General features: G+C 39.2%; 1 protein-coding gene across 1 annotated transcript in view; it reads left to right on the forward strand.

Moving 5' to 3' along the window:
* The window catches only part of ANKRD31 (ankyrin repeat domain 31), a gene marked incomplete at both ends in the record, with an annotated part of 131,538 nt that overhangs the window by 98,206 nt on the left and 10,787 nt on the right, over window positions 1–22,545 (forward strand). Inside the window, 2 exons of the mRNA XM_080925105.1 lie at window positions 1,979–2,972; window positions 9,799–9,939. Coding sequence (XP_080781231.1) covers window positions 1,979–2,972; window positions 9,799–9,939 — 1,135 coding nt within the window. The remainder of the gene's footprint in view (window positions 1–1,978; window positions 2,973–9,798; window positions 9,940–22,545) is intronic.

Raw genomic sequence — 22,545 nt, forward strand, 5'->3', positions numbered from 1 at the left:
CATTAGAGTTACACCAAGATATATTATTTGTGACTATTCTTGAAGGGTGTCAGTTCCCTAATTTCTTTCAGCATGTTTACCCTTGGAGTAGAGTTTTGTTTGTTTGAGTTAATTTCATATCCAGCCACTTTGCTGAAGTTGTTTATCAGGTTTAGGAGTTCTCTGGTGGAAATTTTGGGGTCACTTAAGTATATTTTCATATCATCTGCAAATAGTGATATTTTGACTTCTAGATGCAGAAATACTCAATACAATTTTTGCAAACTGAATCTAAGAACACATCCAAACAATCATTTATCATGATCAAGTAGACTTCATCCCAGAGCTGCAGGCATGGTTCAATATATGGAAATCCATCAATATATGGTAATCCACTATGTAAACAAACTCAAAGAAAATACCATGTGATCTTCTCATTAGATGCTGAGAAAGCATTTGCCAAAATTCAACACCACTTCATGTCAAGAATCTTGGAAAGATCAGGAATACAAGTCCCATACCTAAACATAGTAAAAGCAATATATAGCAAACCAGTAGCCAGTATCAAAATAAATGGAGAGAAACTTGAAGTGATCCCACTAAAATCAGGGACTAGACAAGGCTGCCCACTCTCCCCCTACCTATTTAATATAATACTGGAAGTACTGGCCAGAGCAATTAGACAGCAAAAAGATTTCAAAGGGATACAAACTGTAAAGGAAAAGTCAAAATATCACTATACTAGTACTCTTATCATAGCTAGTGTTTAATACCAGCACCTACATACTATATTTGGAAGGCAAGCTAGTTCTATAATGCTTGTCCTTAAAACGGTAGCTCTTAAAATATATACTATAGCCCACTGGTAGGTCCTTGAGACAGTTTTATGTAAAGTTGAAGCTATGTTCTCCAGTACTAAGATGCTATTTATTCTCATTCTCTTGTGAGTATCTAATAGAATTTTCCCAAAGGCCACCTGCTAGCTTAGAAAATATGTATTTTATATTTTTCTTTAGAACTTTTTGTTTTAATTCTAAAGTAATAAATAGTGGTAGATATGATACGGCCTGTACAAATAAAAACTGTTTGGGTTCCTCAGGAGTATGTACAGGTCCTAAGGCCAAAAAGTTTCAGAGTCATTGAAGCCAAGGTTGGTAAGGGACTTGTGCTCAACCAAAAGACAAATGTGGAGGTGTGATAAGTCCTTTCCCTAGCTTAGCATTCAAGATTCTGAGATCGTGGTGTTGAAGATGCTTGGGCTAGTATTTTGTCTGGGAGAGCCTTCTTAACTTGAAATTGCCTCAGGACAGATTCAGAATAAATGAACTAACTACATCCTCAGGTCTCACTGTCGTATTATTCAAAAAACAATCTTGTACTCTGTAGCTATGGAGCCTTAGTAGAGCTTACTCCCATATAAAATTAACAATGAACCACTATCTTCTTTAAAGATCAACTGAAAATTTAGTAACAGTAGTACTGTACTATTCAGCTGCCTGTCACTACCTTCCAACCAGTATACTGTAGATTACCCAAGTTCTGTTTTCACTTTTAAGTTCTTTTAATGTTATATTCTGCTTTTAATGAAAGGCAACCTGGAACTGGAGAGTGTTCTTAAAGACTAGGAGCACTTGTTGCCCTTTCAGTGGATTGAGGGTCAATTTGGTACCTACATGCTCACTCACAAACATCTATAACTCCAACTCCAGTGCATCCAAAGCCTTCTTATGATTTCTGGCACCAGGCATGCATGTGGTACACATGTACCATTCAAGCAAAACACTCATATACATGAAATAGTAAAATAAGTAAATTTTAAAATGTCTTAAAGTCAAACTCATATTAAATAAATGCCTGTTTCCTTACAAAGGAAATATATATCTCAAATATAGATTTTATGATACTTAAAGCTGATGCACATTGAGAGAGGGGGTATCTTTTATATCCAGCAGTCTGTGAAGATTATCTTCTCTGTTAATATTTTTTCTTTTTCTTATAGGGTATCAATGGAGTCGTTTAAGCATGGGGCCTTGAGAGAACAATTGGCAAACTTGGCTACAAGACAAAAGAGTCTTTTAGTTGTAGCAAAGAAACAGAAAAAGATAAGACTGAAAATTCAAAACTATAAGAATGCCACATCATCTGGTATTAGTTTAAGGAAGCAGCCATGTAACTCGGACATCTCTAGTGACAAGAAGAGCCGAGAGCCTCCTGCTATGAGACACTCAGCACATGCCCCGTCGGGCTCACTTTCTTCTACCAATCTTGCTTATAGGAGCATGCAAGAAATGCCATTGTCTCCAGAAAAACAGAGCAGCAGCCCGAATACTAACATTTGTTTACATGCAGCAGAGGCAATAAGAAGAGAAGAATTTTCTGGAAATGACACAAATTCTAAACAAAATGTTCAGGATTGTGCCTTAGGTGGGTTATTAAAATCCAAACTGCCAGATGACACCGAGAAAATTACATCATCATCCCAACCTATTGCTCTTACTCCTCAAGCAGAATCTTCACAAGCAGAAACTACTTTTACAGAAACTACAGGTAAAGGGTATGAATTCGATAGTTCTTCACTCACTGGCACTATAAATATTTCAGAACATAAAAGTATATTTTCCCAAAATGATGTTTGTCTACCAACAGTTCCTCGGAATCAGGACCTTTCCCGTTGTAATCCAAAAAGAAGAAACAAGAAAACAGCTTCCCAACAACCATCTGAGGGCTCATCAGAGCCTCTGACTCAGGCCATTGCTGTCTTAGACACCTGTGCTGTGCATCAGACAAAGCCATGTCTTAAAATATCGGCTTCTGTTGCTTCCCATGCAGATAGCATGCAGATCTCTCCTTCCTCTCCGTCTGCCCATCAACATTCCACCAAAAAGGTTCCACAGCACAGCACAACTCCCAGGAAGAAAACTGTGCAGCTGAAAGACTTGATTTCACTTGGAAGAATTAATCCAGGAAATAACATTCTGGAATTTAAAACACAGGTACTTTTTTCTAAAGTTTTGCAGATCTTATAAGTAGTGTTGGTATAGCACGGTGTACGTAGGTAGGAAAGAGGATTTGGCTGTGCTTTCTGAATGGAGGGGACAGACCCATTAAATCCTTAGGAAGATAGAATTTACTCAGCGCCTTCAGTTCTCAACTACAGTCAGCCAGTTATATTGTAGCAGGAAGAATTTAAGAACAAAGATAGGAAATTGTTGTTATTAGTTCCAAACTAGGCTCAAGAGCTACCAAAGCACTGCTAAGCCATCCCCGGGTTTGTGTTAATTTTTCTTCCATAGAGGCTCAGTTTAAAGCCACACTTACACAAAGTTTCAGCAAGAAACTCAACTAAAAATATAATATATGCATAAAATGGATGGTGAGAAAATATTCTATTAGATGTACCTATTAAAAAGTACTTAGTTTCTTCTCATGGTATGTAAGGAATTTAGCGTGAAAAAGAACACCAAGTCTTTGAACATGCCTTTTTGCCTGTAGACTGTTCTTTGAGAAATCGGCCCCACATAACCACAATTTAACCTGAATGACTGTGTTTCCTACCCTACTCATTCCTGGACAAAGACTTCCTGCTTCAGAAGCTTTACTTACAGGCTAAGAACAAAATAGTTTAATATTAAAGTTTCAAATTATAATTCTGTGATCACATTATGGTTAGGTCTCATTTCCTCCAATGTCCTAGTTTGATAAGTAACCAGAGCACATCAGATTTTAGCAGATGAGTTATAGTTACTTAGATGTTGACAGTTGTAGCTACTTCTCTGGATCAGCTTAATGAATCTTCAGTAGAGGTTAGTGGGGTATAATTTGTATACAGAACACTATGCATATTCAAAGTGTACTATCACTATCTGACAAGTTTGACATATGGATTTACCTGTGAAATTCTGTCTATAAACAATAAACTACCCATCTGCTACAGATGCTTCTTAGGGCCTGCTTTATCTCTCTCTTCCCTGCCTTGGACAATTGCCGTTGTGCTTTGTGCTTCTGATTTGCGTCTCTAAGACTTTGAATTATGGAAATTATTCTTTACATATTAATTTTTGTTGACTCTTTTTGTAGTCTAATTATTTAAAAGTCACCTCTTTCATTCCCTTTTTATTTCTAGGTAGTGGTTTGTTTTGCATGATACCATAGTGTCTTAGGGTTTCTATTGCTGTAGACAGAACCCCATAACCACAAAGCAGGTTAGTGAGGAAAAGGTTTATTTGACTTACACTTCTAGATCATAGTCTGTCGTTGGGAGAAGTCAGGATATTTGTGTTGTTTCCAGCTGTTGGCATTACAGATAAAGCTGGTATGAGCTTTCTTATGCAGGTTTTGGTATGAGGTAGACTTTCATTTGGGGGGGGGGTAAATACCTATGAATGAAGATACTGAATCCTAAGATAGGTATTCATTTAACCATTCAAGAAACTGCCGAAGTTATTTATAAAATCTGATGCATGTATCATCTGTGCATGAGAATTCTAGTTGCTCCACATCATCACCAGGGCTTAGTATGGTCAGTCCTCTCATTCTAGTCTTGCTTGCAGATAGTATGGAGATTTATATATATATAGTGTGTGTGTGTGTGTGTGTGTGCACTGCTTTATCGTTACAGTTTTAATTTGCATGTCCATAATTAGTGATGTTTACTTTTTGGTTCAGGTATTGTTTGGTTTAGATCCATTGCTCATTTTTCTAACTGGCTCTTCATGTGCTATTTACAAATTGTTTGTGTACAGGTTCTCCTCTAAGATCCGTGGCCTCAGTGTCCTCAGTGGTTAGCTAGATTTCCAGTACCGGGCATGATTTCCCTCCTGTTGAACAGACTTTAGGTCCAGTTAGATGCTCTTGGTTAGTGCCAAGGTATTAATGCCGTTTTGTACCTTTTGAGGTATCTTTCAGGGTTGGTCATTTTTGTGATTCTCATAGACATCACAACTAGGTAGGACTGATGGTTGATCCCTCCCTTGTCAGCTTGCGTAGCACTTTCTGACACTATGAAAGCTAGCCCTCAGCAAGGAGGCTTTCAGGTCAGATCTAGGTCAAATCTTCCAGGTCCTGTGCCCAAAGTACATGGTGCCTTAGGGGCACGCCTTCAACCTCTAGGAGACAGCTAAGGGCTACAGCAATAGTCTGTGTTGTTCGGGGAGTCTCTTGGACTTCCCTGATCAACAACTTAAACAGAGGTTTCATTCGAGGTGTGTGTGTGTGTGTGTGTGTGGTGTGTGTGTGTGCGCGCACATGTGTTATCCATTCCCATTCCTTTTCTTTCTGTGTTGATCTCCCTCCCTGCTTCCTAACTAAAGGCCACCTCCCAATTTTCTGTATTTCCCCTTCTTGTCACTTATATCCTGCTATTCCCTCTCTAGCAAGCCGCCCCATGGTCCTTTTGTACTTTTCTGAATTCTGCAGTTACTCCGATTATATATTCACTTGTGAAGATTTAAAACTAGGAACCAGTGATGAGAAAGAACATATAATGTTTGTCTGACGTTCTGGGTCTGAGTTACCTCACTCAATATTTTCTAGTTGCAGATCTGCAAGTTTTGTGATTTAATTTTTTCTATAGCTGGATAGTACTTCACGGTATATGTGCCATGTTTTCATTTCCATTCATCAGATGAAACACGTTTCTGCTGTTTCCATTCCCTAGCTATTGTAAGAAGAGCAGTGGTGAACATGGCTGAGCAAGCATCCATGGGGTAGGAGGTAGTCCTTTGAGTAGATGCCAAGAAGTAATAGAACTGGATCATATGGTAGATTCCAGAGTGACTTAGCAGTTTGCAAACAGGGAGACTTAGTCTCTCCAAATGGTCAGCACTAAAATTGTGTACTTAAACAACACTAAACAAATTGAGTGGGTTACATTTATACATTTATGCATTTGTGGTACTTAGGGTTCTCTAGGTGTAGAACTGGTGGGATTACGTTAAAGGGACTTATTAGACTGATCTGCAGGGTGCAGTCCAGATAGTCCAACAATGGCTGCCTCATAATGAAAAAGGCCAGAAATCCAGTAGTTGCTTGGTCCACTAAACTTGATGTCTCTGCAGTCCCAATCTTGTGCTTGAGCTCCAGAAGATTTCTGGAGAACCTCTGGTTTTCATCTACTTTGGAGTCGTAAAGAAGTTGGATTTTTTACCTTGCACAGCAGTAGAGGAGCAGACAACTTGCCAGTTACAGTGAAGGCAAGCAGGCAAAACTTAGGCTTTCTACTTCCTGTCCTTGTATGTGGACTGCCACCAGAAGGTGTGGCCCAGAGTGGGTCTTCTTCCTCCATTCCCAGTTCTTTCCGAGTATGATTATCAGCAATCCTCTGACCTTAAAAGAGAAACCTAAATTCATCGGAACTCCCTGTCTTTGACAGTATGATTCTTTGAGTTTCTTGAGATGTGTTGTCATTTTCACTTTGAAATGTATCTCACTGCTATCCTGTCCAGTAACTTTGAGTTTAATGTACTGTCCTTCCTTCTTATCTCCTAAGTCCTCAGTTGAAGGTTTTGCCTCCTGGTCAGACATGGTGACCGTGGATTCACCTGGGGGTCTCCACACCACAGCAGACTCCGGCAGACAGAACCGCACTCTGAGGTTTACAAATCTGTCTCTTCTCCTGCTAAATATATTTTAAAGGGTTTTTATCTATTCCTCGAAGGATCTTGTTCTGACACAGAGGTAGACAAGGACCGGCTATTCAGGGACTAACACTAGCCCTAGACAGGGTAATTAGCCCTTCCGACCTGCAGCATTCCAACTTCTCCATATCACTGCAGCGCTAATCAATTGGTCGCTGCAAACACAGCTTCCTTCCAGGAATTCTCATTGACAGTATGGTGTAGAGCACTAGTTGACCTTTGGATGTTAACCCTTGTGTTCCACCTGGTCATGGTCTAGAATTCTTCTGTGTGTTGATTAATTTGAATAGCCAGCATTTTGTTAAATGTTTGCTCTGTCCAGATGCATTAGAGATGCTGAACTGTTTCGGTTTGGGTATCAGAGTAACACTGACCTCAGAATGAGTTCACACATGTTCCTCACTCCTGACTTGTGAAGAACTGATGTTCAAACTTCTTTAATGTTTTCACAGTATTAAGAAGTAAAGGAATTTGTGCCTGGCCTTTTCTTTGTGAGTAATGTTTTGTTGCTAATTTGTTTGTGACAGGTGTTTTTGGATGGTTTCTCTCAAGTCAGTTTAGTCAGTTCATTTATTCCAGGGAGTTTGCTAATCATACCTATCAATATATAATTATTCATGGTGCTCTCTTATTCCTGCAATATCAATATTAGCATCTCCTCTTTTGATCTTCATCATTTGAGTTGTCTTGTTTGATTTTCTTAGTCATTTAGCTTAGGTTTGAAATTTTGTCCATCTTTTTAAAAACCTTTGATTTATTGCTTTTTCCCAAACAATTTTTTATTGTTTGTTTTTATTCCAGTATTTGTTGCTTTTTTAAATTGCTTGTTTTCTCCTGCATTCTTTTTCAAGTATATTAAAAGTTAAGCCACCAAATGGAGAATTCCTGTTTAGTATTTTTTATTATATTTATAGATGCAAATATTATTCTAAAGCTAGGTGTGGTAGTACTTGGTATTGTGTGTTTAAAACCAGCCTGAAGTACACACTGAAACCCTGTCTCCATCCCTACCTTGCACTAAAATAGAATATTCTGTTGCTCACTGCTTTTGCTACATTCCTATAGTTCAATACTGTTATATTTTTCAGTATTTTAGAGTATTTCCTCTCTTTCTCTGTGTCTGTCTACCTGCCTCTTCCCCCCCCCCCGAGTGTGTGTGTGTGTGTGATGTATGCACGTATGTGCTCTTGTGTGTGTGTGCAACCATAGATAGCAGAAGTCAGTGTTGGGCGTCTTCCTCTATTGCTGTCAGTCTTTTTTAAAGAAAAGGTCTCTCACTGAACCTGGAGCTCACCATTTCTTCAAGGTTGACTAGCCAGCGAACTGCTAGGGTCCATCTGTCCCCACTCCACTGCTATGTTTCAGATACAACTGGTTTTTATGTAGATACTGGGATCATTATGTATCCATTGAGCCATATCCCAAAGTATTTTCTAGTTTGCATTTTGATTGCTTCTTTGATTCACTTACTCCTTAGGATTGTGTTTGATTTTTATTTAATGGTGAGCTTCCTATTTTTTTGTTAATAATTTCTACTTTTATTCCATTGTAGTTAGAGAACATACTTTATATTACTTCATTCCTTTTTAAACTTTGTGAGGTTAAGTTTTTTTCCTCTCCTAAGTGATGTCTCACAGGCAGTATAGTAGTAAATATTATGTTTAGTGGTTTTCTTTCTTTTTTTCTTGTTTTATTTTTGTTTGTTTATTTTTTGTGCTGAGGAGTGAATTCAGAGCCTTGTATATGCTAGGCAAATATTAAACCACCGAGCTACATCCACAGCCTTTGGTGTTTTTCATACACGATCTTACTATTTTTATTTTAGCTGAGGCTGGCCTTAAACTCACAATTCTTTTCCCTCAGCCTCTCAAGTACTGGGAGTTAGGTTTGTACATATAACCCACTTAGGTAGAGATTTCTGTAAATTCTTGCTAAGTCTAGTATTCAACTCTATAGTAGTTGAATATTACCTTTCAAACTGGTATTCTTCCTGTTTGATCTTTATGCCTCCTTGTTAAAAGTAAGATATTGAAATCTCCAACATCTATTTTATCTGTTTTTCCCTTAAGTTTTGCTTCCTGTGCATGGAGCTCCTTTCAACTTATATATGTGCCTATAGTTTGTTTTATTTAATGTCACTCTATTTCTAGTCGTTTTGGGTTTAACGTGTACTGATATTAATATAGCCGTTCCATTATACATGTGCTTCTTGTTGGTATGAGACACTTACCCATCTTTAATTATCAATTTATTCATTTCTTTTAATATGAAGTCTGACTTTTTATACATTATATAGGTTGTGTCGTGTTTATTTAACCTAGATTGGCAGTGCCTGCCTTTTGATGAGTTATTCAAACAAGTTAATGTTGTTTTTAATATTGTTGAATTTGCACCTGTTTATTTTTATTAGATCCCATATTGAAACTTGTTTTGTGAATGCTGGATTTTTTTACATTCTTAAAATTCTTTGAAGAATTTATTGTATAATATAGTTAGGCTGCTTTGGCCCTTTGACTATTTTTAAAGTTTTGTTAGAGCAGTGTTAAATTTAGGACTAATTACTTTTTTCTAGTGAATCAAAAGTTTTTGTCAAAATTTTCTGATGATACCCTTAATCATGAGGCTTTCTGGTTTATGAAGAAAAGCATTAGTTCCTGTTTCGTGAGACTGCTGGGCACCATCACCTCTAATTCTTCCAATTTTCCATTCGAAGCCAATCTGATACCATCCTCTTATAAACATCGGTCACTAGCTGAGTCCTTAAGAAGACCTGTGAGGAGCTGAAGGTTTCTCTAAGTCTGCTGCAGGGCTTCATCCTGCTCTGGCCTCTTTAGCTCTGGGTTGTTTCCTGGATTCCCTCTCCTGCTCTGGGATCTGGATATGCAGGCAGTGGGCTAAGGCAGCAGAAGCCTCCCCACATGAAGTTCTTACATCAGTGTTCAGTGTAGTTGTTTGGCCTGATACTTAGCATCTTACAAAACATTGTTCTATATATTTTGTTAAGTTTGGGGGGTTTGTTTGTTTGGGATTTTATTGTTGTTGTTGTTGCCATTTTGTTTATTTGCATGGTGTTGGGTGGGGAGCGTGAGGTGTTAGAGCAAATCTGACTCTTATTTTATCATGGCCAGAAACAAAAGTTCACACAGTTCAGCAGTTGTTTACCCTACACTGTTTTTCACTTCAGGAGACTACCCACAGAGCCAGTGTTTTACTGAGTGGTAAACTTAAGGTAGAAAATGGTCAGATTTACCAGAACCCAGTCACCTGGCTCAAGGATCTCCTGGGAGGTGGCAATTATGTGACCTGGAATTATGCTTGGAATAAGGTAAGTTATTTTTAAATTTAACTTTTTTATTTTCAAATGTCTCTAGAAGAAATAAGAAATGATTCTGGCTTGGTTTGTATCCCTGATTGTGTCTCCTTTTGTACAGATCTACTTGTCAGAATTCCTGAGGGCACAGAGTACAGTTGGCTGCGTCTGCTTGTGCTTTTCTGTCGACTGTCAGGAACACCAGTGTATCTGTGCACCTCTTTTTCTCTTTCATGTAGAAAATTCAGGATCATTGTTATCATTCTAATGAAACAAAGCCCAAATATTCCCCTAAGTACAAAAAGAATGGGCAAGAATCCTAAGGAGTATAGCATTATATTAAATTTCAGTTTTGAGCATGGCACTATCCTCAAATCACCCAAAGAATTAGCTTTCTCCTTTTCAATTAGACCGCTTAGACTGAGTAGCCTTTTGCTCAGTCCTGGCTTCTGACTTACAATCCCATTTAGGATTTCACTGCTTTAGGAACCATCTTATCATAATTGACTCAGAAAAAAAACTATGAATCATCAAATCCACCTAGGTAGCTTTATGTCAACAAGACACAAGCTAAAGTCATCTGAGAAGGGGAATCCTCAATTAAGAAATGTCTCCCTAAGAAAGAGCTATACACAACCTGTAGATCATTCTCTTAACTAATGGTCAGTGGGGAGAGCCCAACCCATTGTGGATCCTGAGTTCCATAGAAAAGCAGGAGGAGCAAGCCAGTAAGCAGCAGCCTTCCATGATCTCTGCATCAGCTCCTGCCTCCAGCTTCCTGCCCTGTGTGAGTTTCTGTCCTGACTTCCTCTGATGAAGAACAGTGATATGGAAATATAAGCCAAATAAGCCCTTTTCTCTATAACTTGCTTTTTGCTTTTTAGTCATGTTTCATTTCAGCAATAGAAACTGTAAGACACCACCATTATCATTTCAGAGACTAGCTAATACACCTGGACCCCACTGGTCACTTGAGAAAGCCTCCAAGCACAAATTAACAAGAGAGAGCTTCTCATTTTTGTCCAGCCTAGTTCCTCCGAGTTCCTGCTATACCCCTAACTCAACAGTCCTCCCGGTGATTCTCAACCTGTGGGTCTCAACCCCTCTAGTGAATACCATATCCAGTATCCAGCATGTCAGATATTTACATTATGATTCATAACATCAGAATTGCAGTTATAAAGGAGCAACAGAATAATTTATGATTGCGGATTACTACAATGTTAGGAAATGAATTAAAGGGTTGCAGCGTTAGGAGGGTTGATAACCACTATTCTAGATCTTTATGGGAGTAGTTCTAGTATTGTGTTTAACTTGCATCAGCATATTTTAGATTTTGTATGTTAAATAGTCTGTCTGCTGTGCCTTTCTTGCTCTTTTCCACAAAAAAAAAAAAAAAAAAATCTCCCCTGGGAATCATTATGGTATCTACTTTCAGTTCATCCTTAATCCTTTCTTCAAGTCCTTTTCATGGATGTGTAATTTGTTTTAACTATTAGCAGTTAGCATCTTAATAATGCCTTTCATTGCAGCTTTTTTAAAATTTCAATAAATCATACTGTTTGCTGATACAGAGTCTGGCAGATTGTTTGGCTCTGGCCTTTTGACTTAAGGATGGTTTGCTGCGCAGGAGGACTCCCTTTGCCTACCCTTTTCTTTTGTTGGAACTGCTGTGTTCCCTTTAAATAGCTGGCTACTCCGTATGTCTCCTGTTATGCAAGTGCCTCACCTGTATATCATCTTGCTAATAGTTTCTTATCTGCTGCACCAGCTGGTCATACGGTTTAGCACCTATGTGTTAGAGAAACAAATGCAAATGTGGGCACTAAAATATAAGTCAGTCCTTGGTGTAAGACATTCGTCCAGATTATGAACAGCCTTTAAAGGCTGTGGAAATAGCAAAAGCGGAGCTTTAACACTTTCTGCAGGGCGTTCATGCACTTTTAGGGAATACTCAAGGGTAAGAAACATGACTTCTTTTTACCAATTTACCATAAAAACCTGCTTCTTCAGTTTAAGAGGATCTCCTAAAGTCAAAGTCATCTCTAGATGTAAGGGAGTTTTCCACATAACTGTGTCTGTTTCAGCTGACTTGTTTTAAGAATGGTGAGTGGTGTATGCAGCCAGGAATATTAGTTGGCCACTACAAAACCAGAAAACTAGGACATGCTCTGTGTTCAACAGTGACAGAGCCACTAGACAGAGCTAGCCCATGCCTCCCACCGAGAGGGTAGGTAGGCTGCCACACAGCTTTGCCAAGGGAGTCCTGATGTTTATTCCATCTTACACCACTGCTGCCTTTTAACTGCTAGGACTCATTCCAATGGTCAGAGTCATCTTTATGTGAGAGGAAATCGACCTGGTCCCTGGTTCATTCATTCTTTATACATTATGACCAAAGCAACAGTTTTTACAACAGCCATACATTAAAATAACTTTAAAACTACCATAGCCAGGTGTGGTGGCTCATAGCTTTGATCCTAGTACTTGGGAAACAGAGGCAAGTAGATCTCTACTAATTCCAGGCTGTCTAGTCTATCCAAAAAGTCCCAGGATAACTAGGACTACATAGCTAGGCCTTGTCTCAATAAATAAATAAATGAAATTTTAATTAGCTAATTTAATTAAAAAATTAAAACTGCCAGAACCTTCTAGACTCCAGCTTCATCTGATAGTTTTTCCAGGGACCAGGTAGCAGTATTTGAATTTTTTAAAAATTAGTATTTACAGAGGAAGGACACTTGCCACAGCACTGAAAGTCAGTGACAGCATTTTGGAGTTGATGTTCCCCTTCCAGCGTTATGTAGGTTCTGGGGATCATGCTCAGGTTGCTATGCTTACACAGTGAGGCCTTTACCACTGAGCCCTCTCTCTGGCTCCAGCAATATTTTTCTATGGTCCACAGGTTTGCCATATAAAAAGGTATTGTAGATTCTGTTTTTAGTGGTTGAACTTTGTTAGCTAAGGAGGTCATGTGGTTTCTGTCCTTATGTCTGTTTTGATGCTGAATTATGCTTAGTAATTAATATGCATTATGTTAAACAAACCCTGCTTCCCTGGAACTTGGCATACTACTTTATATTGACTCTCAACAGTATTTAGAATCACTTGGGAGACAAGCTTCTGGGCATTCCTGGGAGGGGTTATCTAGATGAGGTCACTGAGGTGGAAGAACCACCTTCCATGACCCTGGACTGAGTGAAAAGGAGAAAGTGGGCTGACCATTATCATGCCTCCCACTCTGGCTCCTGATAATGGGTTCAGTGTGGTTAGCTGCCTCATGCTGCACTACTATGATTGCTGGTCACGACAGACTATACCTTCAAACTAAACCCAGATGAACTCACTCCCTCTTAGTACTTCACTCAGCCCCTTCCCCTACGCTCCCCCTATCCTACATCTCCTTCTCAGAGCTAGCCCCCACCCCGTTACCAGCCCACCCCGACATATCAAGTACTGCAGGACTGGGAACATCCTTACTGAGGCCAGACAAGGCATCCCAGTTAGGAAAACAGGGTCCTCAGGCAGGCAACAGAATCAGGGACATCCCCCCAATCCCACCCTGCTCCAATTATTCCCACAATTGGTGGACCCAGATGAAGACCAAGCTGCACATCTGCCACATATGTGCAGGGGCCTAGGTCCAGTCCATGTGTGCTCTTTGGTTAGTGGTTCGATCTTTGGGAGCCCCCAAAGATCCAGGTTAGTTGACTCTGTTGGTCTTTTTGTGGAGTCCTATCTCCTCCTGGTCCCCCAATACATCCTCCAACTCTTTCAGAAGACTTTCTGAATTCCTACTGTTTGGCTGTGGGTTTCTATATCTGTTTTGGTCAGCTTCTGGGTGGAGTCTCTCAGAGGACAGTTATGCTAGACTCCTGTCTGCAAGCATAACAGAGTAATCATAACATATAATCATTAATAGTGTCAAGGATTGGTTCTTGCCCATGGGATGGGCCTCAAGTTGGGTCAGTCACTGGTTGGCTGCTCTCTCAGTCTCTGTCCCATCTTTGTCCTTGCAGTTCTTGTAATCAGCACAGAATTTGTGTTGAAGGTTTTGTGGGTGGTTTGATGTCCTTATCCCTTCACTAGGAGTCCTGCCTTGCTACAGAAGGTGACCACTTCAGGATTCATATCCCCCACTGCTAGGAGTCTCAGCTAGAGTCCCCCCCCCATAGACTCCCAGGAGCCTCTCCCACCCCAGGACTCTGGCACATCCCAGATGCTGTGCCCCCCCCAATTCTTCTCATATCCCCTCTTCCTACCAGTTCCCTCTCTCCCTCCACCTACAGTGACTATTAATTTTCCCATTCTGAGTGAGATTCATGCATCCTCCTTTGGGCCCTCCTTGTCACTTAGTTTCTTTGTGTCTGTGTTTTGTAGCATGATTATCCTGTACTTTATGGCTAACACCCACTTATAAGTGAGTACATACCATGCATGTCCTTTTGGGGCTGGGTTACCTCACTCAGGATGTTGTTTTCTAGTTCCATTCATTTGCCTGCAGATTTCATGATGTCCTTGTTTTTAATAGCTGAGTAGTATTCCATTGTATAAATAAACCACATATTTTTGTCCATTTTTCAGTCGAGAGATCTCTGGGTTATTTCTAGTTTCTGGCTATTATAAATAAAGCTGCTATGAGCATAACTGAGCAATGTCCTTATGGTATGGTGGAGCATCTTTTGGGTGTATGTCCAGGAGTTGTATAGTTGGGTCTTGAGGTAGAGAACTATTCTCAATTTTCTGAGAAGCCACCAAATTGATTTACAAATTGGCTGTACAAGTTTGCAATCCCACAACAATGGAAGAGTGTTCCCCTTACTCCACAACCTCACCAACATGTGCTGTCACTTGAGTTTTGGATCTTAGCCATTCTGATGGGTATAAGGTAGAATCTCAGAGCTGTTTTGATTTGCATTTCCCTGATGACTAAGGACATTGAACATTTTTTTTAAGTGTTTCTCTGCCATTAGAGATTCCTCTGTGCCCTATTTTTTAATCCGGGTATTTGGGTTGTTGGTATCTAATTTCTTGTGTTCTTTATATATTTTGGATATTAGCCCTCTATCATATGTAGGGTTATTGAATATCTTTTCCCAATGTGTGGGCTGTTGTTTTTTCTTATTGACGGTAACCTTTGCCTTATAGAAGTGTTTCGGGGGTTTCATGAGGTTCCATCTGTTAATTGTTGATCTTAGTGCCTGAGCTGTTGGTGTTCTGTTCCATATGTTGTCTCCCGTACCAGTGCATTCAAAGCTGTTCCCTACTTTCTCTTCTATTAGATTTAGTGTATCTGGTTTTATGTTGAGGTCTTTGATCTACTTGAGTTTTGTTCAGGATGATAAGTATTAATCTGTTTTCATTCTTGTACATGCAGACATCCAGTTAGACAAGCACTGTTTCTTGAAGATGGTTTTTTTGTTTGTTTGTTTTGTTTTGCCATTGTATAGTTTTGGCTTCTTCATCAAAAATCAAGTGTCCATGGATATATGGATTTATTTCTGTATCTTTGGTTCAATTACATTGATCAATCTTTCTGTTTTTGTACCAGTACCATGCAGTTTTTAAATTACTATTGCTCTGAAGGACAGCTTGAAATCAGAGATGGTAATACCTCTATAAGTTCTTTTATTGTATAGTATTGCTTTAGCTATCCTGGGTTTGTTGTTTTTCCATGTGAAGTTGAGAATTGTTATTTTACAATCAGTTAAGAATCGAGTTGGAATTTTGATGGGGATTGCATTGAATCTGTACATTGCTTTTCCTTTTAAGATAGCCTTTTTCACTGTGTTAATCCTACTGATCCATGAGCATGGAAGATCTTTCTATCTTCTGGTAATGTCCTTAGTTTCTTTTTCAGAGAGACTTGAAGTTCTTGTCATCCAGATCTTTCACTTGCTTGGTTGTAGTTAAACCAAGGTAATTAAATTATTTATGGCTATTGTAAAGTATGTTGTTTCTCAATTTATTTCTTGGCCTATTTATATAAAGGAGGGATACTGGTTTTGTGTTTTGTTTTGTATCCAGCCACTTTGCTGAAGCTGTTTATCAGCTATAGAGTTCTCTGGTGGAATTTTGGGGTTCACTTATTTATACCATCATATCATCTGCAAGTAACAATACTTTGACTTCTCTTTCTGCTTGTCTCTGGTCTCCTTTAGTTGACTTACTGCTCTGGCTAGGACTTCAAGGACTATATTGGATAGATATGGAGAGAGTGGGATTCCTTGCATTGTCCCTTCTTTTTACGGAATCACTTTAAGTTTTTTTCCATTTAGTCTGATATTGGCTATTGACTTGCTGTATATTGTTTTTATTATGTCTAGGTACAAGACTTTTAATATGAAGGGATATTAGATTTTGTCAAAGGCTTTTTCAGCATCTAATGAGATGATCATGTTGGGGTTTTTTTTCAGTTTGTTTATATGGTGAATTACATTGATGGATTTTTGTACATTGAACCATCCCTCATGCCTGGGATGATGCCTAGTTGATCATGGTGGATGATGTCTTTGATGTGTTCTTGGATTTGGTTTGTATATCACTGAGTATTTTTGCATCAGTGTTCATAAGGTAAATTGATCTGAAATTCTCTTTCTTTGTTGTCTTTTTATGGTTTAGATATCAAGGGACTGTGGTCTCATAGAATGAGTTTGGCAGTGTTCCTTCTGTTTCTATTTTGTGGAATAATTTGAGGAGTATTGGTATTAGCTCTTCTTTAAATAGTCTAGAATACTTACTAAAACCATCTTTTGTTTGTTTATTTGTTTAGAGATGTTTAATGACTGCTTCTATTAGGGGTTATAGGACTATTTAGATCATTTATCTAATCTTGATTTGGCTTTAATAAGTGGAATTCATCCAGAAAATTATCTATTTCTTTTTTTTCCAGTTTTGTGGAATACAGGCTTTTGAAGTAAGACCTAATAATTCTTTGTATTTCCTCAGCGTCTGTCTGTTATTACATCCTCCTTTTTACTTTGATTTCATTAATTTGAGTATTATCTCTCTGCCGTTTAACTAGTTAAGCTAAGCATGTGTCTATCTTCTCGATTGTCTCAAAGAACCAGCTCTTGGTTTCATTGATTCTTTGTATTTTTCTCTTTGTTTCTGTTGATTGATTTTATTCCTGAGTTTTGATTATTTCCTGCCATCTACTGCTCTGGGGTGTGCTTCTTTTTATTCTTGAGCTTTCAGAGCCTAGGCCCTTCTGGCTTTTAAAGTCTTGAAAGGTCAGGTGTAATTCTTATAGGATTGACTTTATATGTTACTTGACTTTTCTCTCTTGCAGCTTTTACTATTTTTTGTTCTGTACATTTAGTGTTTTGATTATTATGTGCCTGGAAGATTTTCTTTTCAGGTCCAGTCTACAAAATTTTGTGCATTTGTAGACATTTCTTTCTTCTGGCAAGGAAAATTTTTTTTCTATGGTTTTGTTCAAAGTATTTTCTGAACCTTTGAGCTGGGAATCTTCTTCTATTCCTTTTATCATTAGATTTGGTGTTGTCACAGTGCCCCCAGTGTCCTAGATCTTTTGTGATAGAAACTTTTTAGATTTAGCATTTTCTTTGACCAGTGTATTAAATTCTTCTATTTTATCCTCTAACCCTGAAATTCTTTCTTCCGTCTCCTGTATTCTGTTAGTAATGCATGCCTCTGTAGTTCCTGACCTCTTTCCTAGGATTTCCATCTCCAGGATTGCCTCAATTCATGTTTTCTTTATTGCTTTTATTTCCATTTGCAGGTCTTGACCAGTTTTATTAATTTCCTTCACCTGTTTGATTGTATTTTCTTGTATCTCTTTATATGTATTTGTTTCCTCTTTAAGAACCTCTACATGGTTGATTGTATTTTCCTGTATTTATTTAAGGTATTTATTCATTTCCTCATTGAAGGCCTCTGACATCGTCATACGATTAGATTTTAGGTTGTTTCTTGCCCCTCGGGAGTGTTAAGATATCTAGGGCTTGGCTGAGTAGGATTACTACATTCTGGTGGTGCCATATTGCCCTGGCCTTTATTGATTATGTTCTTACACAGTCCTTTAGCCATCTGGTTGTCCCTGGTGTTGGCAGGCCTGGTAGTCCGTGATGTCAGCAGGCCTGTGGGACTACAGGTGGAGCTGGTGTATATATCATAGCAACAGGCCCCTGGAATTGGAGATAGAACTGGTTTTCCTGAATAGCAATAGGCCTCTGGGGATGCAAGCAGAGCTGGATGTCCCTCGTGGCAGCAGGCTTTCAGGGATGCAGGCAGAGCTGGTAGTCCCTGATGGGTGCAGGCCTCAAAGGATGTAGGCAGAGCTGATGGTTTCTGTTGCTGCAGGCCTCTGAGATCGGGTAGAGGTGTGGACCAGAAGATGGAGCACGGAAGGAACTGGGCAGACCTCATGGTTGCTGTGCCTGCTGGGTGACCCAGTGGACAGGAATTAGGGTAGGGATCTCACCTGGTTGCTTCAGCAGACCTCTGGGATTGTAGTGCAGAAGGAGCAGCTTATAATGTGTTTTGATCATGTCCATCCTCCATTTCCTCCCATCCAATTCCCCCCCCCCCATCCCACCACTGCAGTTCCCTCCCAGTCCCTCCTCCTCTCCCCTCCTTCTCCTTCTCTCAACTGTGGAGCCCACTTAGTGCTGCCAGTATATGCACTGGTGTATGTAGGGCCATCTACTGGAACATGGAACCTCTTAGGGACCACATCCCTGAAGAAAACTGATTCTCCTGTCCCTGCAGCCATTCATTGCTAATCGTTCCTCAGCTAGGGTGAGATTTTTCTGACCACCTTGATTTTGTCTGGCTTGATCTTATGCACATATGCACATAATCACAACCTCTGTCAGTTCATATGTGCGCCTACCCCCACTGTATCCAGAAACCACTGTTTCCCTGTAGACATCCTCTGCCTCAACCTCTTAGAATCTTAACCCTACCTCCTCTTGTGATAATACCTATGGAAGGTATGTGGTAATTTGAAAAATTTGTTTGAAAACTTTTAAAAATAAAATTATAATCCCCATGTTTGTTTGTTTCATCTTTTTAAACTGTTTATTTTTTATTATTATCATGTAGTGGCCTTCTTTATCTCTTCTGACTTTTGTTTAAAGTCTTGTCTTATTAGATATCAGAGAGATTTGCACTTGTTTTCAGTTTTTGTGTGATAGTTTTCCATTCTTTGACTTGTGAAATGCCCATATTTTCCTGTCAGTTGTGGGGGCAGCTTTGCTGGATATAATTCTCTTGGTTGGCAGTTCTTTACTTTCAGAGTCTGCAATACATTGAGCCTGTGACCACCAAGGAGATAAATCCAACACAAACACATAAGGGTCTTTATTTAAGCTCGAGCTGAGGCCACAACCGTCCTCACCAACACAGCAGGATGGGAGTGTGAAGCCCTGAGCCCCCTTGCTATGAAAGCAAGCATTTATAGAAGTAAGCAAACAAGTAAGGGGATGTCCAGCTCGGCATGCATCTGATTGGGGGACTGTTATGGAATTTTTTGCCCTTTAAAATGATTGGCAGGTGCTGAGAGCCAAACCATAAACTGTCATAAGTCGATAACTTTAGGTGCATCTGTATGTTCTGCTTTCCTCCTGAGTAGTGGTGGTTAGGGAGTGGCCTGGAGATCAGTGCTAGGTACAGGCCTGGTGGTTAACCAAGTTCAACCTTAGGTCAGATTCTCTAAGATGGAGCCTTAACCCAAGATGAAGCTGGTCTGGTCTCTCAACGTCATTCCCAGCTTTGTGGGTTCCTGAGGGAAGATCTGATGTTATCCAGATGTTTCTGCTTGTGTCAGTGCCTTGGCATTTTTTTCACTTTAAATGCTCTCCTTTGCTTTGTATTGTCTTAGCTATAAAATGTAATAAGGTCCTGTGTTTTTGGAGATCTCAATCCTTTCTGTTTGAATGTCTATTTCTCTATGTGTTTCCTGCTTATCTGAGCTTCTTTCTCAATCTGTGGGTTCTTAGGTTGTACCCCATAGTCCTTGGGTGTTGGACTCAGTCATGGTCATTTTCTTCCGTACTGATTTCTGAATGTAGTGTTTCATCAACCTTTTGCTTCCTCCTCATGCTTTTTCTCTGTTCAAATGCATTGCTAACATTTTCTACTGTATTTTCTATAGAGTTTATTGGAGTTTTCACTTTCAATGGTTCTATTTTTTGTTGTTGTTTCTTTTCAAAATATCAGCTTCCTTGCTATAGTGTTCATCCATGTTTCTAACATTTTTCTCTTATGTTGCTGAATTTTCTATTTAGGTGCTAGATTTCATGTTTTGTTTTGTTTTATTTTCCTGCAAGTCATTGCTCATTTTTACCAGAAAACATTTGCAGTTTTGTGGCATTTAACTATTTGAATAACATTGAATCCTATGGTTGACCAGTTAATAATCTTTGGGGGAATGGTCATGTTCTCTTACAGTTCATGTTTCTAGCATTTTTGTGCTGCAGAATTACTCATCTATTGTTTGAATATATCCCTTAGATTTGGAGGTGGGGTAAGGGATAGTGCTGAGCAGTCTGTTCTTAAAGATTTGATCGATCCCTGCTAGGTGGTAGTGCACACCTATAATCCCAGCACTCAGGCAGCATAGGCAGGTGGATCTTTGTGACTTCAAGGACAGCCTTGCCTACTTCGAAAGTTCCAGAACAGCACAAGCAATTTAAAGGGAGAGCCTGCAAACAAACAAATAAGACAGGCAGATTGACTGACTGACTGACTTGGTAAAAGGCAGCTCCAGTATGATAATTCCCAAACGTCCTACCAGCCAGCAGCCACATCTCCCTGAGCTTTTCCTCTGCCTACTTCCTTGTAGGAAATAGACTTTGACACAACAAAGATGTCCATCTGACTTTCATTAACTGAGTCAAAACATGCAGTAGGAAAACATCTGTTCAATGTATGGTGTAAACAAAACTGGCTGTCCATCTGCAGAATGAAATTAGATACATATCTTTCACCTTGTACAAAAGTCAATTTGAAGTGAATGAAAAATCTTAATTTAAAACCTGAAATGCAGAAACCATTAGAGAAAAACATAGAGCATGCTCTTCAAGACATGGGTACACAAGAAACACCAAAGCAATTACCTTCAAACTGCCAATTCACAAATGGACTAATGAAATAAACAGTTTTCAAAAAGAAGAAACACAAATGACAAGTACTGTCTTTTAAGAAGTGTTTGACATCCCTAGTCATCAGGAAAATTCAAATCAACTACTTTGAGATGCTGCCTTTCTCCATCAGAATACGGTTATCAAGAATCTGACAGCTGATGTTGGGGAGGAGGTAGGAAGGAGGAGCCTTGTTCTCTGCTGGTGAGAAATTAAATTAATACAGCCATTGTGGAAATAAATTTGTAGGTTCCTCAAAAAAAAAAAAAAAAAAAAAAAAAGAAGAAGAAGAAGAAGGAGGAGGAGAAGGAGAAGAAGAAGAAGAAAAGAATACCATAGATCCCAGCTATCTTCTGGGCATATACTTTGAGCACTCTCCACCAGTAGAGACACATTTATTCCTGTTCACTGCAACACTACTTATGATAGCAAGGAAATGGAATGAATGATCCCACATGACAGTCAACAAATGACTCAACAATGGAAATGTGGTGCAAAAACAAAAGGGAATTGGTTCTGTTCATCTGGAAAGAAAGTGAACTAGGAAATTGGGAGCTTGGAATATACACATTATTTGAGCTCACCTGGACTCAGAAAGGGAAAACTGCATATCCCCAGAGATTGACAAAGGGTAATCTTCAGTGATGCTATGGGATGCAAGCAAAAAGATACATGAGTTGTGAACGATGTTATAAAGCTGATTATTTTTTAGTTTCAACTCTCATAGTTTTTTTTTTCCTTTTTGTTATGGACAAACCTATAGGAATCTAATTGGTAGTGAAAACTGAAAACCCTGAACAAAGTTCCTTTGTTTCAGAATGGCCATTCTGACTGTACAGAAGTTTACTGAGATGCATAGAGTTTAGAACTAGGCAAATGCTTGTTTAAGTAGTTACCGTAATCTAGCTATGTGATGCTTCTATTTGTAAGTTCATTGCAATAAAATGATTTTTTAAATCCGGGGCTTTAAGAAGAAGAGATGTAGTGAAGCATACATTTTTGCTCTTACAAGGATCTGGTGGGCTTGGTGGACAAGGCTTTTATTAATAGAGTTTACACAAGTCTTTATTAAAGATAAACCCGCCAGTGTGTCTCAGATCACACGTGTCAGTGCCCGTGTGTCTCAGATCACACGTGTCAGTGCTCATTACACTGTCTTTATTAACTCCTCTATCCTGGCAGAAGTGTTTGAGGAACTACAAGATCTAGTTTTTTAACATCTATAAAATGTATGACATAATTTAAAAAAATAGATTTATAACTCAGTGTGTTTTCTGATTGCTTCTCACTGGGGTGTTGTGTGTTTGTTTGGACTCTGTAATCTAGGCTGCACGGAAAACCATTATGTAGGCCAGGCCATCTTTGAACTTGTCATTCATCCTCCTCCTCTGCCTTTGAAGTCCTGGGATAATAGGTATGCACTTTACATCCGGTTCAGTGTGTTAGAGCTGTGTGGGGGTCATTTCCAGTGATCTGTGTGTGCTACTTTACAGTAGGTACCACCTTAAACTTA

This window comes from Micromys minutus (genome assembly GCF_963924665.1).
Source record: "Micromys minutus genome assembly, chromosome: 11".
NCBI classification, from domain to species: Eukaryota; Metazoa; Chordata; class Mammalia; order Rodentia; family Muridae; genus Micromys; species Micromys minutus.